Source organism: Fulvia fulva, chromosome 5, assembly GCF_020509005.1.
Source record: "Fulvia fulva chromosome 5, complete sequence".
Classification (NCBI taxonomy): Eukaryota; Fungi; Ascomycota; class Dothideomycetes; order Mycosphaerellales; family Mycosphaerellaceae; genus Fulvia; species Fulvia fulva.
This window is the reverse complement of record NC_063016.1, coordinates 2,966,089-2,985,137: the sequence shown is the minus strand read 5'-3', so window position 1 is coordinate 2,985,137 and position 19,049 is coordinate 2,966,089. Positions and strand designations below refer to the sequence as shown.

At 52.7% G+C, this 19,049-nt stretch overlaps 10 protein-coding genes across 10 annotated transcripts; 5 read left to right on the top strand and 5 right to left on the bottom strand.

Annotated features, from left to right (window-relative positions):
- Positions 1–442: 442 nt before the first annotated feature.
- Positions 443–2,147, top strand: CLAFUR5_06039 (Lysophospholipase 2; the record flags this gene model as incomplete). Its single annotated transcript, XM_047905187.1, has 2 exons — positions 443–857; positions 907–2,147. 2 exons carry the CDS (start codon positions 443–445, stop codon positions 2,145–2,147), a joined length of 1,656 nt encoding a protein of 551 aa, XP_047762327.1.
- Positions 2,148–3,350: 1,203 nt separating this feature from the next.
- On the bottom strand, positions 3,351–5,216 carry CLAFUR5_06038 (Prolyl 3,4-dihydroxylase ofd1; the record flags this gene model as incomplete). The annotated part of the gene is made up of 1 exon (XM_047905186.1): positions 3,351–5,216. One exon carries the CDS (start codon positions 5,214–5,216, stop codon positions 3,351–3,353), a length of 1,866 nt encoding a protein of 621 aa, XP_047762328.1.
- A 906-nt stretch (positions 5,217–6,122) lies between these two features.
- On the top strand, positions 6,123–6,470 carry CLAFUR5_06037 (Alpha-xylosidase A; the record flags this gene model as incomplete). Its single annotated transcript, XM_047905185.1, has 1 exon — positions 6,123–6,470. One exon carries the CDS (start codon positions 6,123–6,125, stop codon positions 6,468–6,470), a length of 348 nt encoding a protein of 115 aa, XP_047762315.1.
- A 538-nt stretch (positions 6,471–7,008) lies between these two features.
- On the top strand, positions 7,009–7,278 carry CLAFUR5_06036 (Alpha-xylosidase A; the record flags this gene model as incomplete). Its single annotated transcript, XM_047905184.1, has 1 exon — positions 7,009–7,278. The coding sequence occupies one exon, from the start codon at positions 7,009–7,011 to the stop codon at positions 7,276–7,278; it is 270 nt and encodes an 89-aa protein (XP_047762318.1).
- Positions 7,279–7,952: 674 nt separating this feature from the next.
- Positions 7,953–8,558, bottom strand: CLAFUR5_06035 (uncharacterized protein; the record flags this gene model as incomplete). Its single annotated transcript, XM_047905183.1, has 1 exon — positions 7,953–8,558. One exon carries the CDS (start codon positions 8,556–8,558, stop codon positions 7,953–7,955), a length of 606 nt encoding a protein of 201 aa, XP_047761805.1.
- A 1,139-nt stretch (positions 8,559–9,697) lies between these two features.
- CLAFUR5_06034 (Lysophosphatidylserine lipase ABHD12) lies at positions 9,698–10,873 on the bottom strand (the record flags this gene model as incomplete). Its single annotated transcript, XM_047905182.1, has 1 exon — positions 9,698–10,873. One exon carries the CDS (start codon positions 10,871–10,873, stop codon positions 9,698–9,700), a length of 1,176 nt encoding a protein of 391 aa, XP_047761806.1.
- A 545-nt stretch (positions 10,874–11,418) lies between these two features.
- Positions 11,419–12,753, top strand: CLAFUR5_06033 (uncharacterized protein; the record flags this gene model as incomplete). The annotated part of the gene is made up of 1 exon (XM_047905181.1): positions 11,419–12,753. The coding sequence occupies one exon, from the start codon at positions 11,419–11,421 to the stop codon at positions 12,751–12,753; it is 1,335 nt and encodes a 444-aa protein (XP_047761809.1).
- A 444-nt stretch (positions 12,754–13,197) lies between these two features.
- CLAFUR5_06032 (putative amino-acid permease) lies at positions 13,198–14,980 on the bottom strand (the record flags this gene model as incomplete). The annotated part of the gene is made up of 2 exons (XM_047905180.1): positions 13,198–14,520; positions 14,597–14,980. 2 exons carry the CDS (start codon positions 14,978–14,980, stop codon positions 13,198–13,200), a joined length of 1,707 nt encoding a protein of 568 aa, XP_047761810.1.
- Positions 14,981–16,046: 1,066 nt separating this feature from the next.
- CLAFUR5_06031 (uncharacterized protein) lies at positions 16,047–17,085 on the top strand (the record flags this gene model as incomplete). The annotated part of the gene is made up of 2 exons (XM_047905179.1): positions 16,047–16,922; positions 16,978–17,085. 2 exons carry the CDS (start codon positions 16,047–16,049, stop codon positions 17,083–17,085), a joined length of 984 nt encoding a protein of 327 aa, XP_047761807.1.
- Positions 17,086–17,908: 823 nt separating this feature from the next.
- Positions 17,909–18,287, bottom strand: CLAFUR5_06030 (Ecp9-8; the record flags this gene model as incomplete). Its single annotated transcript, XM_047905178.1, has 2 exons — positions 17,909–18,028; positions 18,093–18,287. The coding sequence occupies 2 exons, from the start codon at positions 18,285–18,287 to the stop codon at positions 17,909–17,911; spliced, it is 315 nt and encodes a 104-aa protein (XP_047761808.1).
- Positions 18,288–19,049: the final 762 nt, after the last annotated feature.

Sequence of the window (19,049 nt, the reverse complement as noted above, 5' to 3'; positions counted from 1 at the left end):
ACACAATAACGTTACCATCTGTCACACATCATTGCATCGCAAACGCTCCTTCAAGTCTTGTTTCTGGAGCATGGCATAATCCACGGACCAACATCTACCACGGTCATTTCGGATCCTCAGCATCTCGGTAGCGCGCGGGTACATCCTCTCATATTTTGGCTGTCGAAGCGGCGTATATTCCGACACGCTTCCGAGATTCCGAGGTCCATCCAAAATGATCGTGGTAGATGTTATGCACTACCTCGACATGCATACACCAGGGACGCGGCCTAGGCCATCTCTAATCGTTTTCAGGTCGTGCTCCGAACACACTAACGGCACCTAGCCACCATCTCATGTCCGCCTCTTCCATATATGGGGACTCCTCGGCCCCTGCACGTAGGACTATGGTAAGTCCCACCTCTCGCACTTCACCTCACTCTCCTCAGTCAAGGCCAACAGTATGGCTGTCCGTTCACTTGTCGCCACTCTCGCTTTGTGCGCTGCTGCACGTGCAGCACCCGCGCCAGAGGCCTTGGAACCTCGCCTGATACCAGTCGTCGACTTCGACTATGCTCCAAAGCCAACAAGCTGCCCGAGCACAGCACTTGTACGCAATGCAGACAGTGTCAACGCCGATGAGAAGAATTTCGTCTCTTCCAGGAAACCAAAGGCGGACAAGAGCCTCGCTGCTTGGTTGAAGAAGCAAGGCAACTTCAATGCGGCCTCCCAACCATTGGTTGGCTTCACTTCTTCTGGAGGTGGCTATCGCGCTCTGCTCGAGACTGCCGGTGTGATACAAGCAATTGATGGACGAGACAGCAACTTTGGCACCAGTGGTATCTTCCAAGGTCTCACGTATGAGGCTGGTCTTTCAGGTGAGAGGTAGTCTAGAAATTTCCAATGATCTTTACTGACCAAGGACAGGTGGAGCATGGTTTCTCAGCTCGTTAGCTGGTAACAACTGGCCCACAATTTCATCCCTACGCGATGAACTATGGGAAGAGGCCTTCCAAGCCAGTCTCTTACTGCCGGCAAACATTCTCGCCTCCGACCAGTATGTAGAAATTGCAGTCGATCTGACCGCCAAGGACGTAGCCGGCTTCGACAACACCATCGTCGACCCATATGGCCGCCTGCTCTCCTACCAGCTTCTGCACGGCAATGACGGCGGTGATGACATCCGCCTCTCCTCCCTGACCGGCCTCAGCAACTTTACTTCCTACAACGTCCCCTACCCAATCATCACCACTCTCGGTGTCGATAACAGCTACGAAGGCCAATGCTATCCAACCATAAACGCCACTCAATACGAGTTCCACCCCTACGAGTACGGTTCCTGGGATAAAGGCGTTGCGGCCTTCGCCCAGTCAAAGTACATGGGCAGCGATCTCACCAACGGCAAACCCACAAACGCCAATAAATGCATCAAAGACTACGACAATATTGGCTACGTCTTCGGCACATCGTCCGACATTTTCGCCGCGGTGTGTCAAGCTATCGAGCCCGCTACCACTGGCAATGCATCACTAGCGCAAGTCCTCCAAGCCCTCGTCAACGAGACCAAGACGCCAGCCTTTCAGGACTTGTTTGGCATCTACCCCAACCCCTTCTACAAGCTTCCTCAAAGCCCTACGGTCAAGGATAGGCAGCTCATCACCATGGCCGACGGCGGGTTGGCAGGACAGAATGTCCCCATCTGGCCTTTTATCCAAAACAAAGGACGAGTCGTAGACGTCCTGATCGCGAACGATAACTCCGCCGACACCACCGACAACTTCCCCAATGGCACAGAAATCCACCAGACGTACTTGAACGCTCAGGCCACTGGACTGACGCGCATGCCTTACATCCCCGACGTTGCTGAGTTCGTGGCCAAAGGTCTTAACAAACGCGCCACATTCTTCGGATGCGAAGACAAGTCCAAAATGTTCATCATCTACCTCCCCAACGTCAACTACACTTTCGCGTCCAACCAGCCGACGTCCAAGATTCAGTATAGTGTGGAGGAGACGAACGCTATGATCAACAATGGCAACCAAATCGCTACGCAGAATGGTGATAAGCAGTGGCCCTTCTGCTTTGCTTGTGGGATTAAGAACAGAGATGGGGCGAAGTTGCCAAAGGGGTGCGATGCCTGCTTCAGCAAGTATTGCTACAAGAGATGAGGCCATCGACAGCGCGATAATTCGGCGATGCGTTGGAGTTGTATGTATCCTCTTGGTGAAATCGAATGGGAACGGGTCTTACTGCACTGCACACAGACGACTCTCGTCATATATATGACCTGTGCTTGCCTGTGAAGCTGCGATCCTGTCCCCATGCGGGACAAAGGCGATTTGAGAGCTCAGAGACGGTCGCTCGGATGCTCCGGCCCACTCAGGATACCCAGAGTCACGGATCTACGAGTTACGAACTAGCGTCAGTCGATAGCAAGGTACGATACCGACTTCTCCGTTCAGCTAACTTCAAGCCTGGCAAGCAAGCTCATCCACGCCTCGTCACCTCACGAACAGAAAACACTCTCCGTACAGCGCATGCGGCACAGCGGCAGTTCTTCTCCCGCTTTGCGACTGCCAGAACCTACCAGCCTGGCCACGACCATCCTCGGCAATCTACTGGTCTTGCAAGTCGTTCGAGCGTTGACGTTTTACGTCCTGGGCTTGGATGCCGCCATCATTACTGGCAGTGTGGCGCAATACCGCTGGAGTCAGTTTTCGTGAGATACATAGATAGTGACATATTGAAACCATACGATCCATGGTCTAGCTTGGTACTGTTTGCGATGACTTACCTAAGTTACCTTTGAAGTCGTGTCTTCCAAATGAGGGAGGCAAGGCGGCCGCGAGCGCTTCACGCAGGTGGCTACAGTCTACACATCGCCTTAGCACGCTCGACGGTTGAAGCAATAATGTTTTGCACGAAAGTGACCGACCGTGACGAACTTTGTCCACAGCCTTTGTCCATATGTTTACGTATCCGCAATCCCGGCTTGAAATCGGCACACAAGCAAATGTTTGAAAAAAAAAGCAAAAACATACAGCACGAGGGATTCCCACATAGTCACCTACCGTAGTACTAGTCTCGCGGTCGAATGCTTATATATGAAAGAGCGGACGGGGTTTCTAGTTCTCATTCGCCTATGGCCGTATGTGGTAGACCTCATGACCGCACGACCTATGTAGAAAAAGTTTGTGACCTCGTCAGAACATCAATGCTTCCGTGTCTTGCACTTCATGGCGGGAATGGCTCATGTACAGACATGCTCCATGCTGCATGATCGATGACTGAGAAGCATCGCCATCACTTTTCCCTTGCCTTGTATGTATTGCACTCTTCACCCGACCAACCTCTTTTCCCACAACCCCTTTCTACTCTTCATCCTCTTCATCATCATCATCCTCCGGCTCTACTTCGTAGCTTCCCGTCACATCCATCCTCGCTCCCGGCGCTTTTTGACTCACGTACTTCACAAACTTGAGTGTGCCTTTGTCTCTCAACACAATACTCATCGTATTCCATCCTGCAGGGTTGCTGAACAGGATTCCATCATCCTCGTCATCTGCGGCGGCCTGATACACCGCGGGGTCCGCTTCCCTCTTCTTCGCTGATCTTCTCTGTCCTGCTCCAGTATGAGACTGAACGTTGGCTGGGATTGTGACGCCGTCGTCAGACCCTTCGTCGTCTTCTTCATCATCGCCGGCCATGTAGAGTTCGTAGCCGCCGACGTTATCTTCTTCCGCGCTGGCAGTGGGCTTAGCGTCGTTTGATGCGCCGCCTTCAGCTTGCGGTTCTTCATCGGGAGCCCAGCCAGAAGATGGTGTGATGCAGAGTGTGAACTCTAGCTGTGGTTCCTCACCTTCGTAGCCTTGCGCGAGTTGGTAATCGAGACCTTGACGGAAGCGGCGTGCGAGGATTGAGCAGCGTTTCAGGGAGAGACCTGTCACGAGGGAGAGCCATTTGCGGAATGCTAAGCTCGGTAAGAGCTCATTCAGGAGTTGTTTTAGAGGCGAGTCCGGGTCTGGTGGAGATGTGGTAGAGGCGTGCAGGTATTGGTAGCGGTGTTTGTGAGGCGGACGGGAAGTTTTGAAGGCGATGGCGTCTTCGGAATGGGATTCTAACGCTGTGCGGAGGGCAGTGGAGAATTTCGGACTGAGGAAGTCGGTCAGTTGCAGGACTGATTCTTCGGAGAAGAGTTCATTAAGTTCTTCGACGGTCTCAGGGGTGAGGTAGTTGGGAGTCATGAATTTGATGAGATGATCGAGTTCCGATTCGGTGAGCTCGTCGTCTTCGCCTTCTGATGTTTTGTTGCCGTGGCTAGGGTCATGCCATTCATGTTGTGGCTCGTCAAACTCATCGGCTTTGCCTTGAAGTTGCTGGAGTGAGCTCTTCTCGGCAAGTCGTTCCTCAAGTCCTGGTTCGAACGCTTCTTCGCCTTCTTGCGGAATGTGGAACCAGCCGCTGATTGCCATACGTACACGACCTCCGTCGTCTTCACTAGCGCCAGCGCCACGATGGTACACCTCTTCGACATCGTGGAAGCTCTCGCCAGGTTGTACCGCGAAGAACGAGAGCTGGTTCCAGGCGGGAGGGATGACCTTCGTCCACATTGATTGTGGGAGCTTGAAGGTTTTGCCTTCTTGGTCCTTGATCTCGTCTGTCGGGTAGAGACGAAGCGCACCTCCCCATTCTGCTTTCCAGGGCTTATCGGGATTCGTAAGGTACAGAATGTAGCTGACTCGTCGACTGCCGATCACATCGTCATGGCAGAGGAGATGGCATCCAGGGACATAAACATTGACAGCCATATCGGTCTTCTTGCCGGACAATGCACCAGCTCCAGAGACCATCGAGACCCATTGCCGAAAGTCGTAGCTGTATAGCGCATCCCTCAGCTTCAATAACGACGGCAGTTTCTCCAGCGCCGAAGCAGGAAGACCATCCAGATTCGCCAAGTCGCCAGATTGGTGGATCTTGTAGATGTCGGTCTCCTTTGGTGTAAATTCAATGTTCTCGACAATCTCATTGCGAACATCACGGAGTAGACTGTCGTTCATCAGTTCGTGAATGACAGCATGCTTATATGGTCCCGATTCGACATATTCATTGGCATAACTTTTGACACTTTTCGGGTCAAAAAGACCGCTGCGGAATTTTTCGATGGCAGACTGCTCAGTGGCGGGTCTCTTGTTGCTGCCATTGCCATTGGCCTGGTTGTCGTCCGCTCTGCGCTTCATGGTGGAATTGTGTCGATGATGTTAGAGGATGAGAATTAGAGGTTTTGTTCCTCGACGACCAGTCGGCGCGGCTGGACTTCCCTCCGCGCGCCATGAGCGCGAGAGCGAGCTTCACTGTTTCAACTTCATCTCCTTCATGACCACGAAGATCGACTCTTGCTCCCTCATCACGGTAATCATCGTACTGTTATCAGGGCTCCTGGGCGAAGCTATTCGTCCGCTGGATGACTTGCCGCGAGAAGCACTCCTCCACCTCATTGTGGGAGAAAGGACCAAGAGATTCGCCCCTCGGACTCATTTCCATCAAGGCGCTCTCAATGTCAAGCATTGCGTTTTCGTAAAAAGCTACCGCCCCAGTCTTCGTCAGGCTGTGACCAATGCTTGGCCGGCAGATGTCCCAAAGAAAGGGCATATAGCTCGGTCCAGTCCGACCATGATGAGCAAGGTTTCGGCAGGTGGAGGAGTACAACTACACAGTCCAGAACCATCTCCTCATCTCTGCTCTCCACGGTGCCCAGTACCTTGCAGTAGTGAGGAGATCTTCAATCAGCCTAATGTGCTGTGCTACCGATATGCTGTCATCGGCGAAGGCACGGTGACGCTTCAACGGTACATATTATGGGCTGAATATTGCTGTAGGACTTGGCCATCCTCGCGTGAACGTTACATGCACGGTACCGCACCATGCAGTCGTCAACACTGTCTCCCATTCTGGCTGCTATCAACCTACCAGTGACAGTATTTGCTGAGTACAGCAACAGCAGTAGCGATTACTTTGCGCCTAATTCGACTGGATTTCCGGATTCAGCATGGCTTTGAGACTGTGCTAGTTCAGCATTTGGCTATGGTGGGTTCCGTGTCCGAGCCTGGCCATTCAGACCACCGAATGGCAACGAAATCAGCTTTATGTACGATCCGCCGCTGGAAGGACCGGAGAATGGGGCTTTGACAGGCATGAAGTACGATGTCAAAGTCAACGGCACGCAGACTGTGGCTATCAGGAACGGCAAAACTATTGTGAAGACATACAGTCCAAATCAGAACAATCAGACGATTGTGCGGCTGGCCTTCTACAGAGTCGAACAGGATGGGAGCGAGACACTGCTGGCCAACGAGTACTCGCCGCTGAAGTCGATCAATCGCGCTATCACTCGTGGAAAGACCGAGGCTACGACTTCTCTGCAGCGTTCTCGTTCAGTACGACGCCCGATGAGCAGATCTATGGCACTGGAACTCAGCAGGATCACCTCATAAATAAGAAGGGAAATGTCATCGACCTCATCAACTTCAACACACATATACTTTTTTTGATCCGGCTACATTGGCTCCCAGCGCTTCTGCAGTATGATCTGGTCCGGCGACACAACGTCAATCTGGGACACCCTCTCCGCCCAAGTCGCCAGCGGTCTCAGCGCCGCAGCAACCGGTTGGTCCTGGTGGACTGTTGACATCGGTGGCTTTCAAAGCAATCCTACTGTCTCTTGGAGCGGAAATATCGACGAAGACCCCTATCGTGAGCTCTTATGTCCGCTGGCTGCAGTGGGGTACGTTCCTCCCTTTCATGAGAAACCACGGCGCGCGAGCTTGTGACGTCCAAAGTGCCTACACCTGCAATAATGAACCGTGGACCTACGGCGAAAGCAACCTCCCCATCATAAAATCGTACAACAACCTCCGGTGCCAATTGCACGACTACCTCCGATCCGTCTTCGACCAATTCCACCAGACAGGTCGTATGATCATGCGTCCCCTATATATGGACTTCAGCCTGACGGACCCCAACATCTCCAACATGACAAGGATGAACGCAAATGTTACGACGCAGCAGTACATGTTCGGGCCGAAATTGCTGGTCACGCCGGTGACCTTGCCGTATGTGACGGAGTGGGACGTGTACCTCCCGAAGATGGACGCGAGCAATGGAACGAGGGAGTGGACGTATTGGTGGACGAATGAAACGTATGCGGGTGGGCAGATGGTTGCGGTGCCGACGCCGTTGGAGTGGATTCCGGTCTTCCATCTTGGGGGAAGGGATGAGCTTTTGAGGGGGAATGTGTTTTGATCAAAGAGGTCAACAGATGTCGACGTATATCTCGTTGTATAACTCGTGCTGAGTCCTATTTCTGTGCTTTCGTGGGTAAGGTAGCGAAAGCACCGTAAAGGGCAGGTGACAAAGTTCATTGCTACCGAGCGCTTGGACTTATCCTTAAAGCCAAGGCTTTTGCTTAATTGCTAATGTGTAGCTTAGTAGCAAGGCCGTATCGATGCAGTCGAGCTTGTAGCGCGTCGCCGTATGTCTAATCAACAGCTATACGCCGTTTGGCTAGCATTTTAGAAGTGAATTTAATGTTCCAAGCCGGCAATACACTTTATCACAGGCCCTTGCGAAGTTGCAGCTAAGCATAATTAATGAATACGAAAACAGGCTCATCAAGCGAAGACTCCAATGCCTGTTCGCATCTCAGCACCTTGCCCGTCCTCGCCCACAGCATCTGGCGGTCGCAACTTCTTCTTCAAATGCTGCAAACCGATCGAAAGCTTCTCGAATGGGTCGAATAAGTAGATGACAGTCCCAACGGTAGGGACCGCAACGACAGCTGCTGCTGCCAGAACTGCCCACCTACGCGGACTGCCCTCGTTGATCTCCCAGATATTCATGCTGAAGATGCCGGTAACCAGGGCCAAAGGCAGGTAGATAGCTGCAAGTACTGACAGCCTTTTCATCACCTTCGCATCTTAAATGGTGATCGATCCGATGATATACTGCAAGGTGTCGCTGAAGGTCTGTGTCAGTCGAGAAAATTTCTGTTCCACGTCTTCCATGAGCATGCCATGAGTGGGGACCTCGTCCTTGATGATACGGTCCGCGCGACGTGCTGATATCTTTGTGAATCCAGCTATTGCTGTCTCCATCGTGGTTCTGAGATCATCGAGTTCCTGACGAGCCTTGGAATGATCCTCCAGAACGTCTGCATTGGCCCCATTGACGGCTCGATTCGCTATAGCCCAGTTCTGCTCAATCAGTGTCTCGAGCTTTGAATTCCATAGCCATGCACCAAGCAGCCAATGTATGTAATATAACACCCAAGTGTCAAGCTCCATTGGTTGAGAATTCGCCACACTGTTGAATATTATTTCGAGGAAAGTGGTCGAGAACAATGCGGTATGCTGCCATGCTGCGTAGAAAGCATTCACCTTATCGTGAGCATAGGTCCAATTAGGAAAGATCCACATCCGAAAAGCCAGAGGAACTTGGCTGTCATTCGCTTCAGCGGAGGGCCGAAGGATGTCTAGGAGCTCTTGCGCATCTTGGAGAGAACGTACGTGTAGAAAGGCGGCCATGGTTTAGTCGTACGTGTTAGCTCGGGGTCGAGATGGAACAACCGCTGACGAGGATATGGCCACAGCTGAACCACTTAACGTCGCACAAAGCCACATGCACCTCCCCACTTCAACGACAGCTCTAAGCACGCCTTCTGCACGCCTCCTGCGAGATGTTCACGGCTGACATGTCATCACTTGGCAACGAGTTGCGCATATGATCGAGGACAATATATGGCTGCCACCCAAGTATATCGATATGGAGCGCGTCGAAGCTGTCACTAGGAAGTGATTGGACATTGGTGTGGTCTGAATAACTTCCCAACGTGAAGATACAGTCACAGCCTTGGCCTTCCAACTGAGCACGGTGTTCCTTCTGTGGCCCATCGAACCAACATGTCACCCGAAGCACCTCAGTATCGCTCTGAGCTTAACATGGTAGTGGATATATGTGCCACGACATCACCTGTGCTGGCAGTTTGTATCACGAAATAGATGCCAGTAAGGCTGACAGCTCGGCGCCTCTCCGAGATTGGTGTAGTATGCTTCCTAGCTTCATTGATCGAGCGGATCCTATGTCAAAATGAAACCAAAGAATCGTAATGTAGCCCCGACAGCCTAAAGTACTGCGTCCAATGTTCGAACGTCCAATGTTCGAACTCTTGCATGATAGAGGCTTCGACGTAGTCGGATGTCCTGAGGTTAGTGTCCAGCATAGGAGATTGTCGTACGAGGCCTGGTCACAAAGTACCTTGCCGGCTGAGGTCTGGACTTTACTCCTAAGAATGCTGTCCAACGGGCGCATGATCAAGGGCTCGACGCGCTACAAGCTCGACTGCATCGGTGCGGCCTTACTGCTAAGCTACACGCCTGCGCGTTCAGGCAAAGGCATTTGCTTCAACAATAAGTCGAAGCGCTCGGCGGCAATCAACTTTGTCACCTGCCCTTGGTAGAGTGCATGGCCCGAGCACCCCGTCAACTCGCCATGTAACTCGACCGTCATCGCAGGACTTGAGCTCAGAAAAAGCTTTTGATTCTTCCAGAATTTTATCATGGTCATCTTGAAAGGGGTCGACGACGATAGAATATGGCACAGCTGGTGGGTATAAGCTGCCCGAGCAGTTCGATCACACTGCCAGGCCTGTAATCCAGGCCTGGGTTCACGAGTTTCCCTCAAACATCCTCATAACCGCCAACGTCACAATAGGATTGCCCATAATGACATCGTGGAGTCCGAACTTCAGAACCTCTTCTCTGATGACACCATGCTCCGTCTGCCATTCCACCACATTACCTGCGCCTCCCAGGTCAACCCTACGCTTTGCCTTCTCCGCTTCGAGCTCGTCGAAAGTAATGTCCATAGACTTCGTGGCTCGCACAGCATGCCAGAAGAGGGTGGGAGTATGCGTCCAAGGGATGTCGTAATCATCTTCGGCATGTAAGATCGTGATGCGGTAGCTCTTGCTGTTGGCTTCCGCCGCGGCGACATATGATGCGATGCGATCCTTTGTAGACCACTTGTCCCGAATGTACGACTTGAGATACGTGAAAACAGTCGGATATCGAGCCAGTGGACCGAGGATTGGGATTGTGCCAGCCACGCTGTATGTAGATACTAAGGTAGGGAAGTCTACGAATGGTGCTGTTAGGATGTGGCCGGCGAATATGGTTGGCGGATCTTGCTTCGCGTAGTGTTCTGCTACCGCCATATTGACCGCTGTGCCCAGAGATTGACTGTAAAAGACTATGCGATCGGGCGGGATGTTGGCTACATTCGTGGCCCAGTCTGAGACTGATAGAGCATCGAGGATGACGCCGCGCTCGGAGGGAGTCCCGGGACTGCGGCCGAAGCCTCGATAGTCGAAGGTCAGGACGTGCATCTTTTCAGGCTGCCCTGCTGACAGAGCGCGGTAGTTGGGACATCGATAGCCAGATGCAACGGTACCTCCTGCTCCGTGAAGGTGAATGACTAGTCTAGCTTCGGGGTCCTCGCGAAGCAGTCTGAAGGCTGTTCGCAACGTAAAGTCCGATACCAGTCCCGAGTCCTCTCCCAATAGCGTTTGCTCATTCTTGCGGTATAGGCCAACAGGGAGGATGTGCCAGGCATAGAGAGCGGTGCCGTCGAGGGAATTGATCTCGAAAGGTGTGACTTGATTGTGTAGGAAACCAAAGACCTCTGGCATATCAAGATCCTTTCCCCAAGTCATCTGGATCGCGTGCAAGTACACAACATGAGACTGGAACCATGACGTCGTTAGAAGGCCCAGGAGGCCGAGATAGAGTGCCCCAACTGAACCAATGGCGATCGCGCCGTACTTCAGAAGTTGCGTGAACATTCTGAAAGGCTTAAGCCAGCTCGACAGCTATGGTCTCGAGTTGATAGCAGAGAAAGACGAGAAGAGTCGCTGCTTTGCCATCTCCAAGGTGCAACAAGGAAAAGAGTGAACGCTTAAGCAAAGGTTGTCATTGCGTCGGAGCACAAGCCCGTGTAAGCGCCAGGCGTTCCTATTGGTTCGAGAGACGGCGGGTAATGGTTCGCGCCGAGCTGCTTTTATGCCGTGCTGCATGGCGACCATGTTCCACAAGCCTGCCTGATGGCACAAAGAACGCCTGTTCTGTGTCTTGTACTTACTGTGCCGCACGAGCTTACTGTCGAGCGTGCGTGGCGATATAGTGCTTTGGGCATCCTGCTGCAGGAGGTGTAACAGATCCATGTATAGCAACATGTTCGTCACAAGCCTGGCCACCATGTGCGTGGTTCAGATGGAGCCCGTACTGGCTCCAACATCTCCTTCGCTGCATATCGAGTCTGTCTCCTGAGGCTCAACGGTTAATCTGGCAGCTTCCTCTCTTTGCTATACCAGAAGCTTGCCCACTTACCATGCAAGGCGGCGCGGATCAGAATGTCACAGCACCTGTCAACTCTGCTGGCCTCGTGGGATGGCAGGTTGAATCTTCTGGTCGAGGGACGCTCAAGCTGATAGCAAGCTGTCTAGCGACCACGGCACTCTGCACCTGGATTGTAATCCATTCTCGCATATACAAGCGGAAGAAACACCGGCTTCCACACAAAGCTGCCTTGTGGTTAAAGACGATAGTCGCCCCAGAATTCATCGCCGTTGAAGCTGCTCAGGAGTGGACGCAAGCGCGAAGGGTGATGGAGAAATGCTCCAAGCTCACAGGTGGTCAATTCCAGATGGTCCATTCCTTATACATTGGTATGTTTGGACTGCGGTATCGTACATCCTGCGGTACTAGAGTCTTGTGGCCGAACCAATTTATCTGGCTGCTGGAAGAAGGACTCCTAGATTGGCAACGCCACGTGGAATGGGGCATGTCAAGAGAATGCACCAAGGACAAGGGCAATGCAGATACGACCGCGAATGTCCTTACCTTGGCACAAGTCAGCTGGTTCGTCGCTCAATCGATTATGCGACGCGCTCATAATCTTCCACTGGCACCGCTGGAGTCCATGACGTCAAGTTACATACCTCTTTTCGCTGTTGCGTACGCGTATTGGTGGATCAAGCCAAAGGATATCGAGACGCCTTCGGAGATCGATCTGCCGCAAATGAGCGACAATCAGGCGGCTGTCTTCGAATCTCTTGCAGTAGACGGTCGCTTTGATGATGAGGCCACTGCTGAGCAGCAGTCTTTATGGGGGATCTGGGCATTGACTCCGAGGACATTTGAGAAAGAGGCCGACTTGAGGGCGTCAGAAGAGGAAGAAAAGCAATATCAGCACAAGCAGGATCACTTCGAGAAACATGTGGAAAAGTGTTCAGTGAGTGACTGCAGGGCGCCCGACCACAAAGTGCCATCGTTCCCCAAGCTCATTAAGAAGCTCAAACTGTCGCATTGGGATCCGGATCTGTATCATTCGAGACTTCTGTGGCCAGTGTGTTGTTTGGCTGGCATTTCGTTCCCGGCATTGCACTTGATATCATGGAACTCGGTCTTTCCAACGTTGGTCGAAACCTGGCTTTGGCGTGCATCAGCGATCGCTTCGCTTGTTGGCATGCTGATTTTCATGCAGTTCGACGTGGTTGTGGTATCGTGGAAGGATCCTTTGATGTTGGTGAAGGTTCTTTCTCCTGCAGTGTACTTCGTCACCCGCATTATTCTGTTGGCAGGTGCATTCGCAGCGCTTCGAGCGTCAGATCCTGCCATCTACGAGACATATGTTGTGTCCACGTATTGGGTCCACGTGATATAGTCATTTAGACATAAAACCAAGCAGTAGACGATGGACCGTACTTTCATGTAATGGATGTTCTCGTAAGAGGAGGGGGGTGTTTAGGTGTTGTTTTGTGGCTTGAGATGAGACAGTCAGGCCGAATTGAGCTAAACCTTTTATGCGAGATGACTTCGGTCTGGCGCTCTCATTTGAAGCATTCATGCATGATTGATCTTTCAGCTTTAGATGCGAGGCTATGGTTGCTCTTGATGTTTGCAGCAAGGCAAGTGTCGTGGATCCGGATACTTCAATGCCATGATGGGCTGGCGCGTCACCTTTTGTACTCTCTGAGGCGGCCGTAGAAGCAATGCTAAGGTCCTACTTGCCGTCTGTTCACATGCGGACTGTGGCTGTAGGGCAGTCCGGCAGCTCGGCCGATCTCGCTAGTCCGGACGTAGCTTCCTCCGGGAAGAGCACACACAATCAAGGGTTCAGTAGAAGAGGGGACATAGTTCTGATACATGACTGATCAGAAGAAGAGCCACATGCCGACCGCTTCCCTCGCTCTTTCCACCCCTGACCCTTCGCCCACGGACTCAGCTTAGCCTTTCGGAGCATCTCATCACGTTCCTCGAGCGTGTAACCCTGGTCGTAGCGATCTGTGACAAAGTCCATTTCCTCCAACCTGACGAAATGCGTCTTCTTCAAGAGCTTCCAGCCAAGGAACATGATGAGCATGATCGGGAGCTCAACATAGAAGCTGACGAAGTCGACAGCCTTGAAGCGAGGCGAGAAGCAGGACCATCCTTGGACCAGAACCAACACACTGTTGAGAACAACTGATGCTACAGGACCATATGGATATGTCCAGTTCTTGAAGGGTAGAAGGTGCTCGAGGCCTTGCTTCCTTATACCAGTGCGGAAGCGCAGTGACGCGAAGCCAATTGCAATCCAGGAAAGCTGATTCGAAACACCAACGATATTTTGCAACCATGACCACAGCTGACCAGCACCAATGTGGCTTGCTCCAAAGCAAAGTCCGCCGATGGCAGCAGTGGCAAGTACAGCGATCCAAGGAACCTGGTGTCGGTTGAGCTGGCCAAGGAATTGAGGCGCATGGCGATTGACGGCCAGCGAGTACATCAGTCGAGATCCTGCGAAAAGCGCGTGGTTGCCAGCTGAAATGACCGATGTCATCACAACCGCGTTGATGAAACTGCCAGCAGCTTTGCTGCCTGCCATCTGGAAGACGATCGTGAAGGGTGACGTTCTGGCGTCCTTTGTGGCCAAACTGGGGTAGTCGTATGGCACGTTCAGCCCTATGATTAGTACTGAGAGGATGTAGAATATCAAGACTCTCCAGAACACATTGCGAACCACCTTGGGTAGTGTACTTTGCGGGTCTTTAGTTTCTCCAGCAGTGATCGCGATCGACTCGGTGCCACCATATGCGAAAGAGGCCGTCACAAAGACGCTCGCAAATCCACCAATGCCGTTGACGAACGGGGCGTCGCCTTGGTACCAGTATCTCGTTCCGATGTATTCTCCGGTAGTGTTGCCACCGCAGTTGACTGCAATACCAAGGATGATGAAGATTATGATAGTGATGACCTTGAGCAACGAAAGCCAATACTCCATTTCACCATACGCTCGGACAGAAACGATGTTCAAAGCGAGCAAAATGAATAGGAAGATCAAGCTTAGTGCCCAGCCAGGGAAGTTGTCGGTGGTGGTCCAGTACTGTAGTAGGAGCTGCAGTGCCATGAGATCGGCAGCTGTCGACACAGCATCGTTGAACGAGTAGTTCTGAAGCGCATTAGCATATGCCAACAAGAGGACCAGCATACAGCACACTAGCGCACAGCTGAACGTTTCAACCTACCCAGGTCAGTGCGAACCCAAACGCATCGTCAACGAACCGCCCAGCAAATGTGCAGAAAGTCCCTCCTACCGGGATGAAGGCAGCCATTTCGCCCAGCGACAACATCGTAATGAAGACAATAGCTCCAACGATCGAGTATGCGATCAGCATCGAAGCAGGACCCCCTTTCGCCAGCGAGTTTCCAGTACCGAGAAAGAGGCCAGTTCCGATTGTTCCTCCAATTGCTATCATTTGGACTTGCCGAGCAGTGAGTTCGCGAGCGAGTTGTTGGCTCATGGGCGCTTCTGGAGGTAGTTCATTGTCGTGTGTTGGTATGTAGTCGACATCTGTGCCGGACTTGTCCCAGTTGCGACCTTTGGAGGCCTCGACATCGTGGGCGTCCATTGTGGTCGCAGCTAGTCTCCAGCAGGCGATATGCAGACCCTGAGGTTGTGAGATGTCCAGTCGGTGGAACGAAGTCTCTCGCACGTCGACCTTCACCTGAACAACAGTTCATGTGTGTGGCTCGATGTAACTAACCTTGACTGAGCTCTAGCTTGATCGGGCGATGGCGTGCTCAGTGCGCGTGGAGGCGGGTCCTGATGGTGACTGTCGAGACTGCACCAATTGCAGCAACTGCCGTGACTGTGTTGGAGCAGTAGGGCTGAAGAAAAATGTGCTGTTGGCGGTTGTGAACCTCCAAAGGTAAGCGTAGCGGAGTGGAGCTCTCTACCAACCCTTCTAGACTGCAAAGTAGCGTGCGATCCACGCTACCGCTACCCGACGTACAGTGCTTATTATACGACGACATAGGCGTTAGCGACGAGTATATGTTTGCGAGTTCGCTGATAAGCACAGTGCGGTAGGTCACGTGACCCTAAAACTTGAAAGTTGACCAATCAGAGCGGGCGCCAAGGCTAGTTGAGGGCTGGTGATAGAGCTCCACTCCCTCGCTGACGCCACCACCTACGCTCGAGTGTTCGCAAGCTCACACGTCGCTACGGTGGATGGCTAGCGCTCGTCGGTCGTTACGCTTAACAAGAGTGGTATTGTGGTACAGCCGCCAGCGTATACAGCATGATGGCCGAGAGCAGTCGTTCGTCTAGCAGCGATGACATCCAGGGTCGCGATAGGAAGCAGTGTGCCAGTGCATCGCATGCCACGTATATCGTACGACAACATGATCGCTCATACCGCAGACGACATGTGTCCTGCCGAAACACTGCTATTTGTTGATGATGGTTGGCATGCAGCGGACTGATCGGGCTGAGAAACTCCCCGAAGCTCGACAATGTCGTCACCAAGGCCGCCATCCTTTGCAACCTTCACTCTCCTCCCGCACACGGTACACGTTGAGAGCCTACGCGTCGGCCATATCCATGGCCATGCCTCTTGCGTGAAATCGATAAGTGCATCTCTTCCCTCTCTTCACAGATCACATCGAAGCGCTAGAGCTTCGTGTACCACCGCAATGTCATCCATCCTGAACAGCCTCCTCCACGCTACCAACTACAGAAATCCATTCCTACGCACTCTGGTCCCCTCCATCGGTCTAGCATTCGGACTGCAAGCAGCAACAGCAGTGCCCTCGATCCTGTTCCAGACCGAGCGTTTCTACGACCTCTCGGGCTCCATCACCTACATCTCCTGCGCAGCCCTCTCCCTCTACCTCCCCACCATCCGTGCCCGTCTCGCAGCTGGTGCAGGCAATGGACCCGCATGGCCAAGTCTTCTTGCCAGTCTAACCTCCAAGGGCGGCGTCAACGCCTGGAACTGGCGACAGGTCGTGCTCAGCGCAGCGGTGACCATCTGGGCGACACGGCTGGGTAGCTTTCTCTTCAGCAGAATCACCGCAGAGGATGGGAAGGACAGCAGATTCGACAACATTCGAGAGAAGCCACCAAAGCTCTTGGTAGCGTTCGTTGCGCAGGCAGCATGGGTCTCGCTCTGTCTTATGCCAGTCCTCGCCATCAACAGCATCCCGTCAGCAACTCTGGCTGCGTTGCCATTTGTGACCATTACAGATGTCATTGGCGTGCTCCTGTACGTTGGTGGTATCACCTTTGAGGCTACGGCAGATCGACAGAAGAGTCAGTGGATGAAGGAGAAGAAAGAGAAGAAACACAGCGAAGACTTCTTGACCAGAGGTCTGTGGAGCAAGAGCCGTCACCCGAACTACTTTGGAGAGTCCACCTTATGGACTGGTATTGCTACCACCGCAGCGGGTGTGATGATGAGCAGCATTGGACAGGCCGGTATGGGCTTCAGTGGAAGTGGTACCGCGAGGATCGGAGCTTTGGCAATGGCTGCCGTCTCCCCAGCTTTCGTTACCTTCTTGCTCTTGAAGGTGAGTTCGAAGCGACAAGTCTGTAGAAGCAATGCTAACTGCGAGTGTGTGACAGGTCTCCGGAATCCCAATGAGCGAGAACAAGTACGACAAGCGATACGGCAACCGCAAAGACTATCAGCAATGGAAGAAGGATACACCCATGTTCATCCCAAAGCTGTAGTAGAGCCACAACATGTAGTCTCTACTAATAACATCGCAAGCACCATGCATAGTGTAGGCCCTAGTACAAAACCCGGATCGTCTCATCTCACACATGTCACCCGCCAATCCTAAACAGAGACCCATGTATCGTGTAAGCTTTGGCGAAGATGCTCGCACGTGGTACTCCTGCTAGGATCAACGTCTGGTCGCGGCCGCCCGGAAAGAGACGACCACTTCATCCAGACCTCAGTGGTTCGGAGGCGTGCAGCCGCGCCAAGGCCCGGGTCTTGGCAATGGCGGTGTCTGTAGTACAGCCATGTGTTGACACTGGTACACCTACCGTGCACCAGATACCGGAGATCTGTATCACGGTGCGGTATGTGTCAAGGCACGGTATACCTGATTGTACGGCATATGCACATCAGTGCGGGGATTCGGATTGATGAAGATACGTGCGCAGCAGGATACGAGATGACTCCCCTGGAGAGGTTTGAGGTGCTATACATGCCTGTGATGATTCTCCGGCCCTAGGTGATGACGGTGAGTACGAAAGCAACAATCCGCCAATGTCGATGCTCGGGAGGATATTTTAGTCACATCCTGTCATCTGCTTGTCCCATGTGCAGACACGAGTAGTGAACTCTACTGTAGCCACTAGACTGCGGCACGTCGTCACTGCTAGGCGAATCCGTGCCGCGTTTGAAATTGATAGCAGCTCGCAGAACTTCGTACATCTCGTGTTCTGCTAGCATCCGCGCACCCAGCCATACATACGGCGCCTCCATCACCACCATCATCTCCCCCCAGACCCGCCCGCCCATCCTCACAAAGAGCTCATCCACCTAGTTCGCACACCAAATCGTTCCCCCAGCACCGCAAGAAGTCGTCTTCCCATCCGGAGCGTAGCCCTGATTGAGAGGCTCCTTCTCGTACTTATACTCCCCGTTCTTGTTGGGCATGCACTACACAGCAAACACAAAACATTAGCAACCAGCCCCGTGGAACCCCTTCGAGAGAGTCTCATACGCAGAAAGTGTACACGCCCGGTGTGGCGTCGCATCGTCCGTCACCGCTCGTGCCTCTGTTGCAGTACCAAGTCCCTATCTCTTGTTCTGTTTCACCATCACCTTTGCTGCCACCTCCCTTGACGCGGCCGTGTTTGGCTTCGGCGTGGGTGGCTGCCACTATGAGAGCTGTGTAGAGGTAGTTGAGGAGCTTCATGGTGATGTTCTGTGTTGTGCTGTGGTGGATTCGGCAGAGTCGTGCGTCTGGTCGGGCTTGGGGCTTTTATGGGTGGGGGGTTGTCGCTCTGTTTGACAGACACTTGTCCAAAGAGGTGCCGTTCCCCGAGTGAAGATCGTTCACACTCTTTGTCTCGCAGGTAGTGTGCGCTTAGCCATGCTATGCATCGACAGGCTGTGGACAATGTGTCTCGGCCTGGTGATGATCTGCCACTAGTCTGTGGCTGCTATGATGTGCTACCAGACACGTGCAAGATTCCACGCTCGTGCGGAACCTTGCGTAAGCAATGGCACCATTGCCTGTGCAAGCACGTCAAACGTTCATGATACGTCTTGTGTAGCGCATCTTCCAACGCGAATAGTCAACCTACATTCACTGCAACCTTCTGCTTGTGGCTTGCTGGACAGCGAATGTTGTTTCTTCCTACCGACGCTTGTTTGTGCTTGCGCGTCATTGTTCGTTTCACGGCCTCGATCTCGTCAAGCGTCAGAACGTGCTTGTTGGCTGATTACAGACTAGTATCTTCGGTGCGAGACGGCCGTGATATTGCCGAATCGCCATCACGGAAGTAGAGCGATGCCAAGCACGCTGGCATTGGTAAAGGTCTTACCAATGCGATGACAGCGGTAGGTGATGACCAAGCACAGCCATGTGGCAGCGGTGGAATACTTTCTCTTTCCAGACTTCAACAGTGCAAAACGGCGGACTTCGGCTAGTGCACGTGTGTACTCCTCTCGCTAG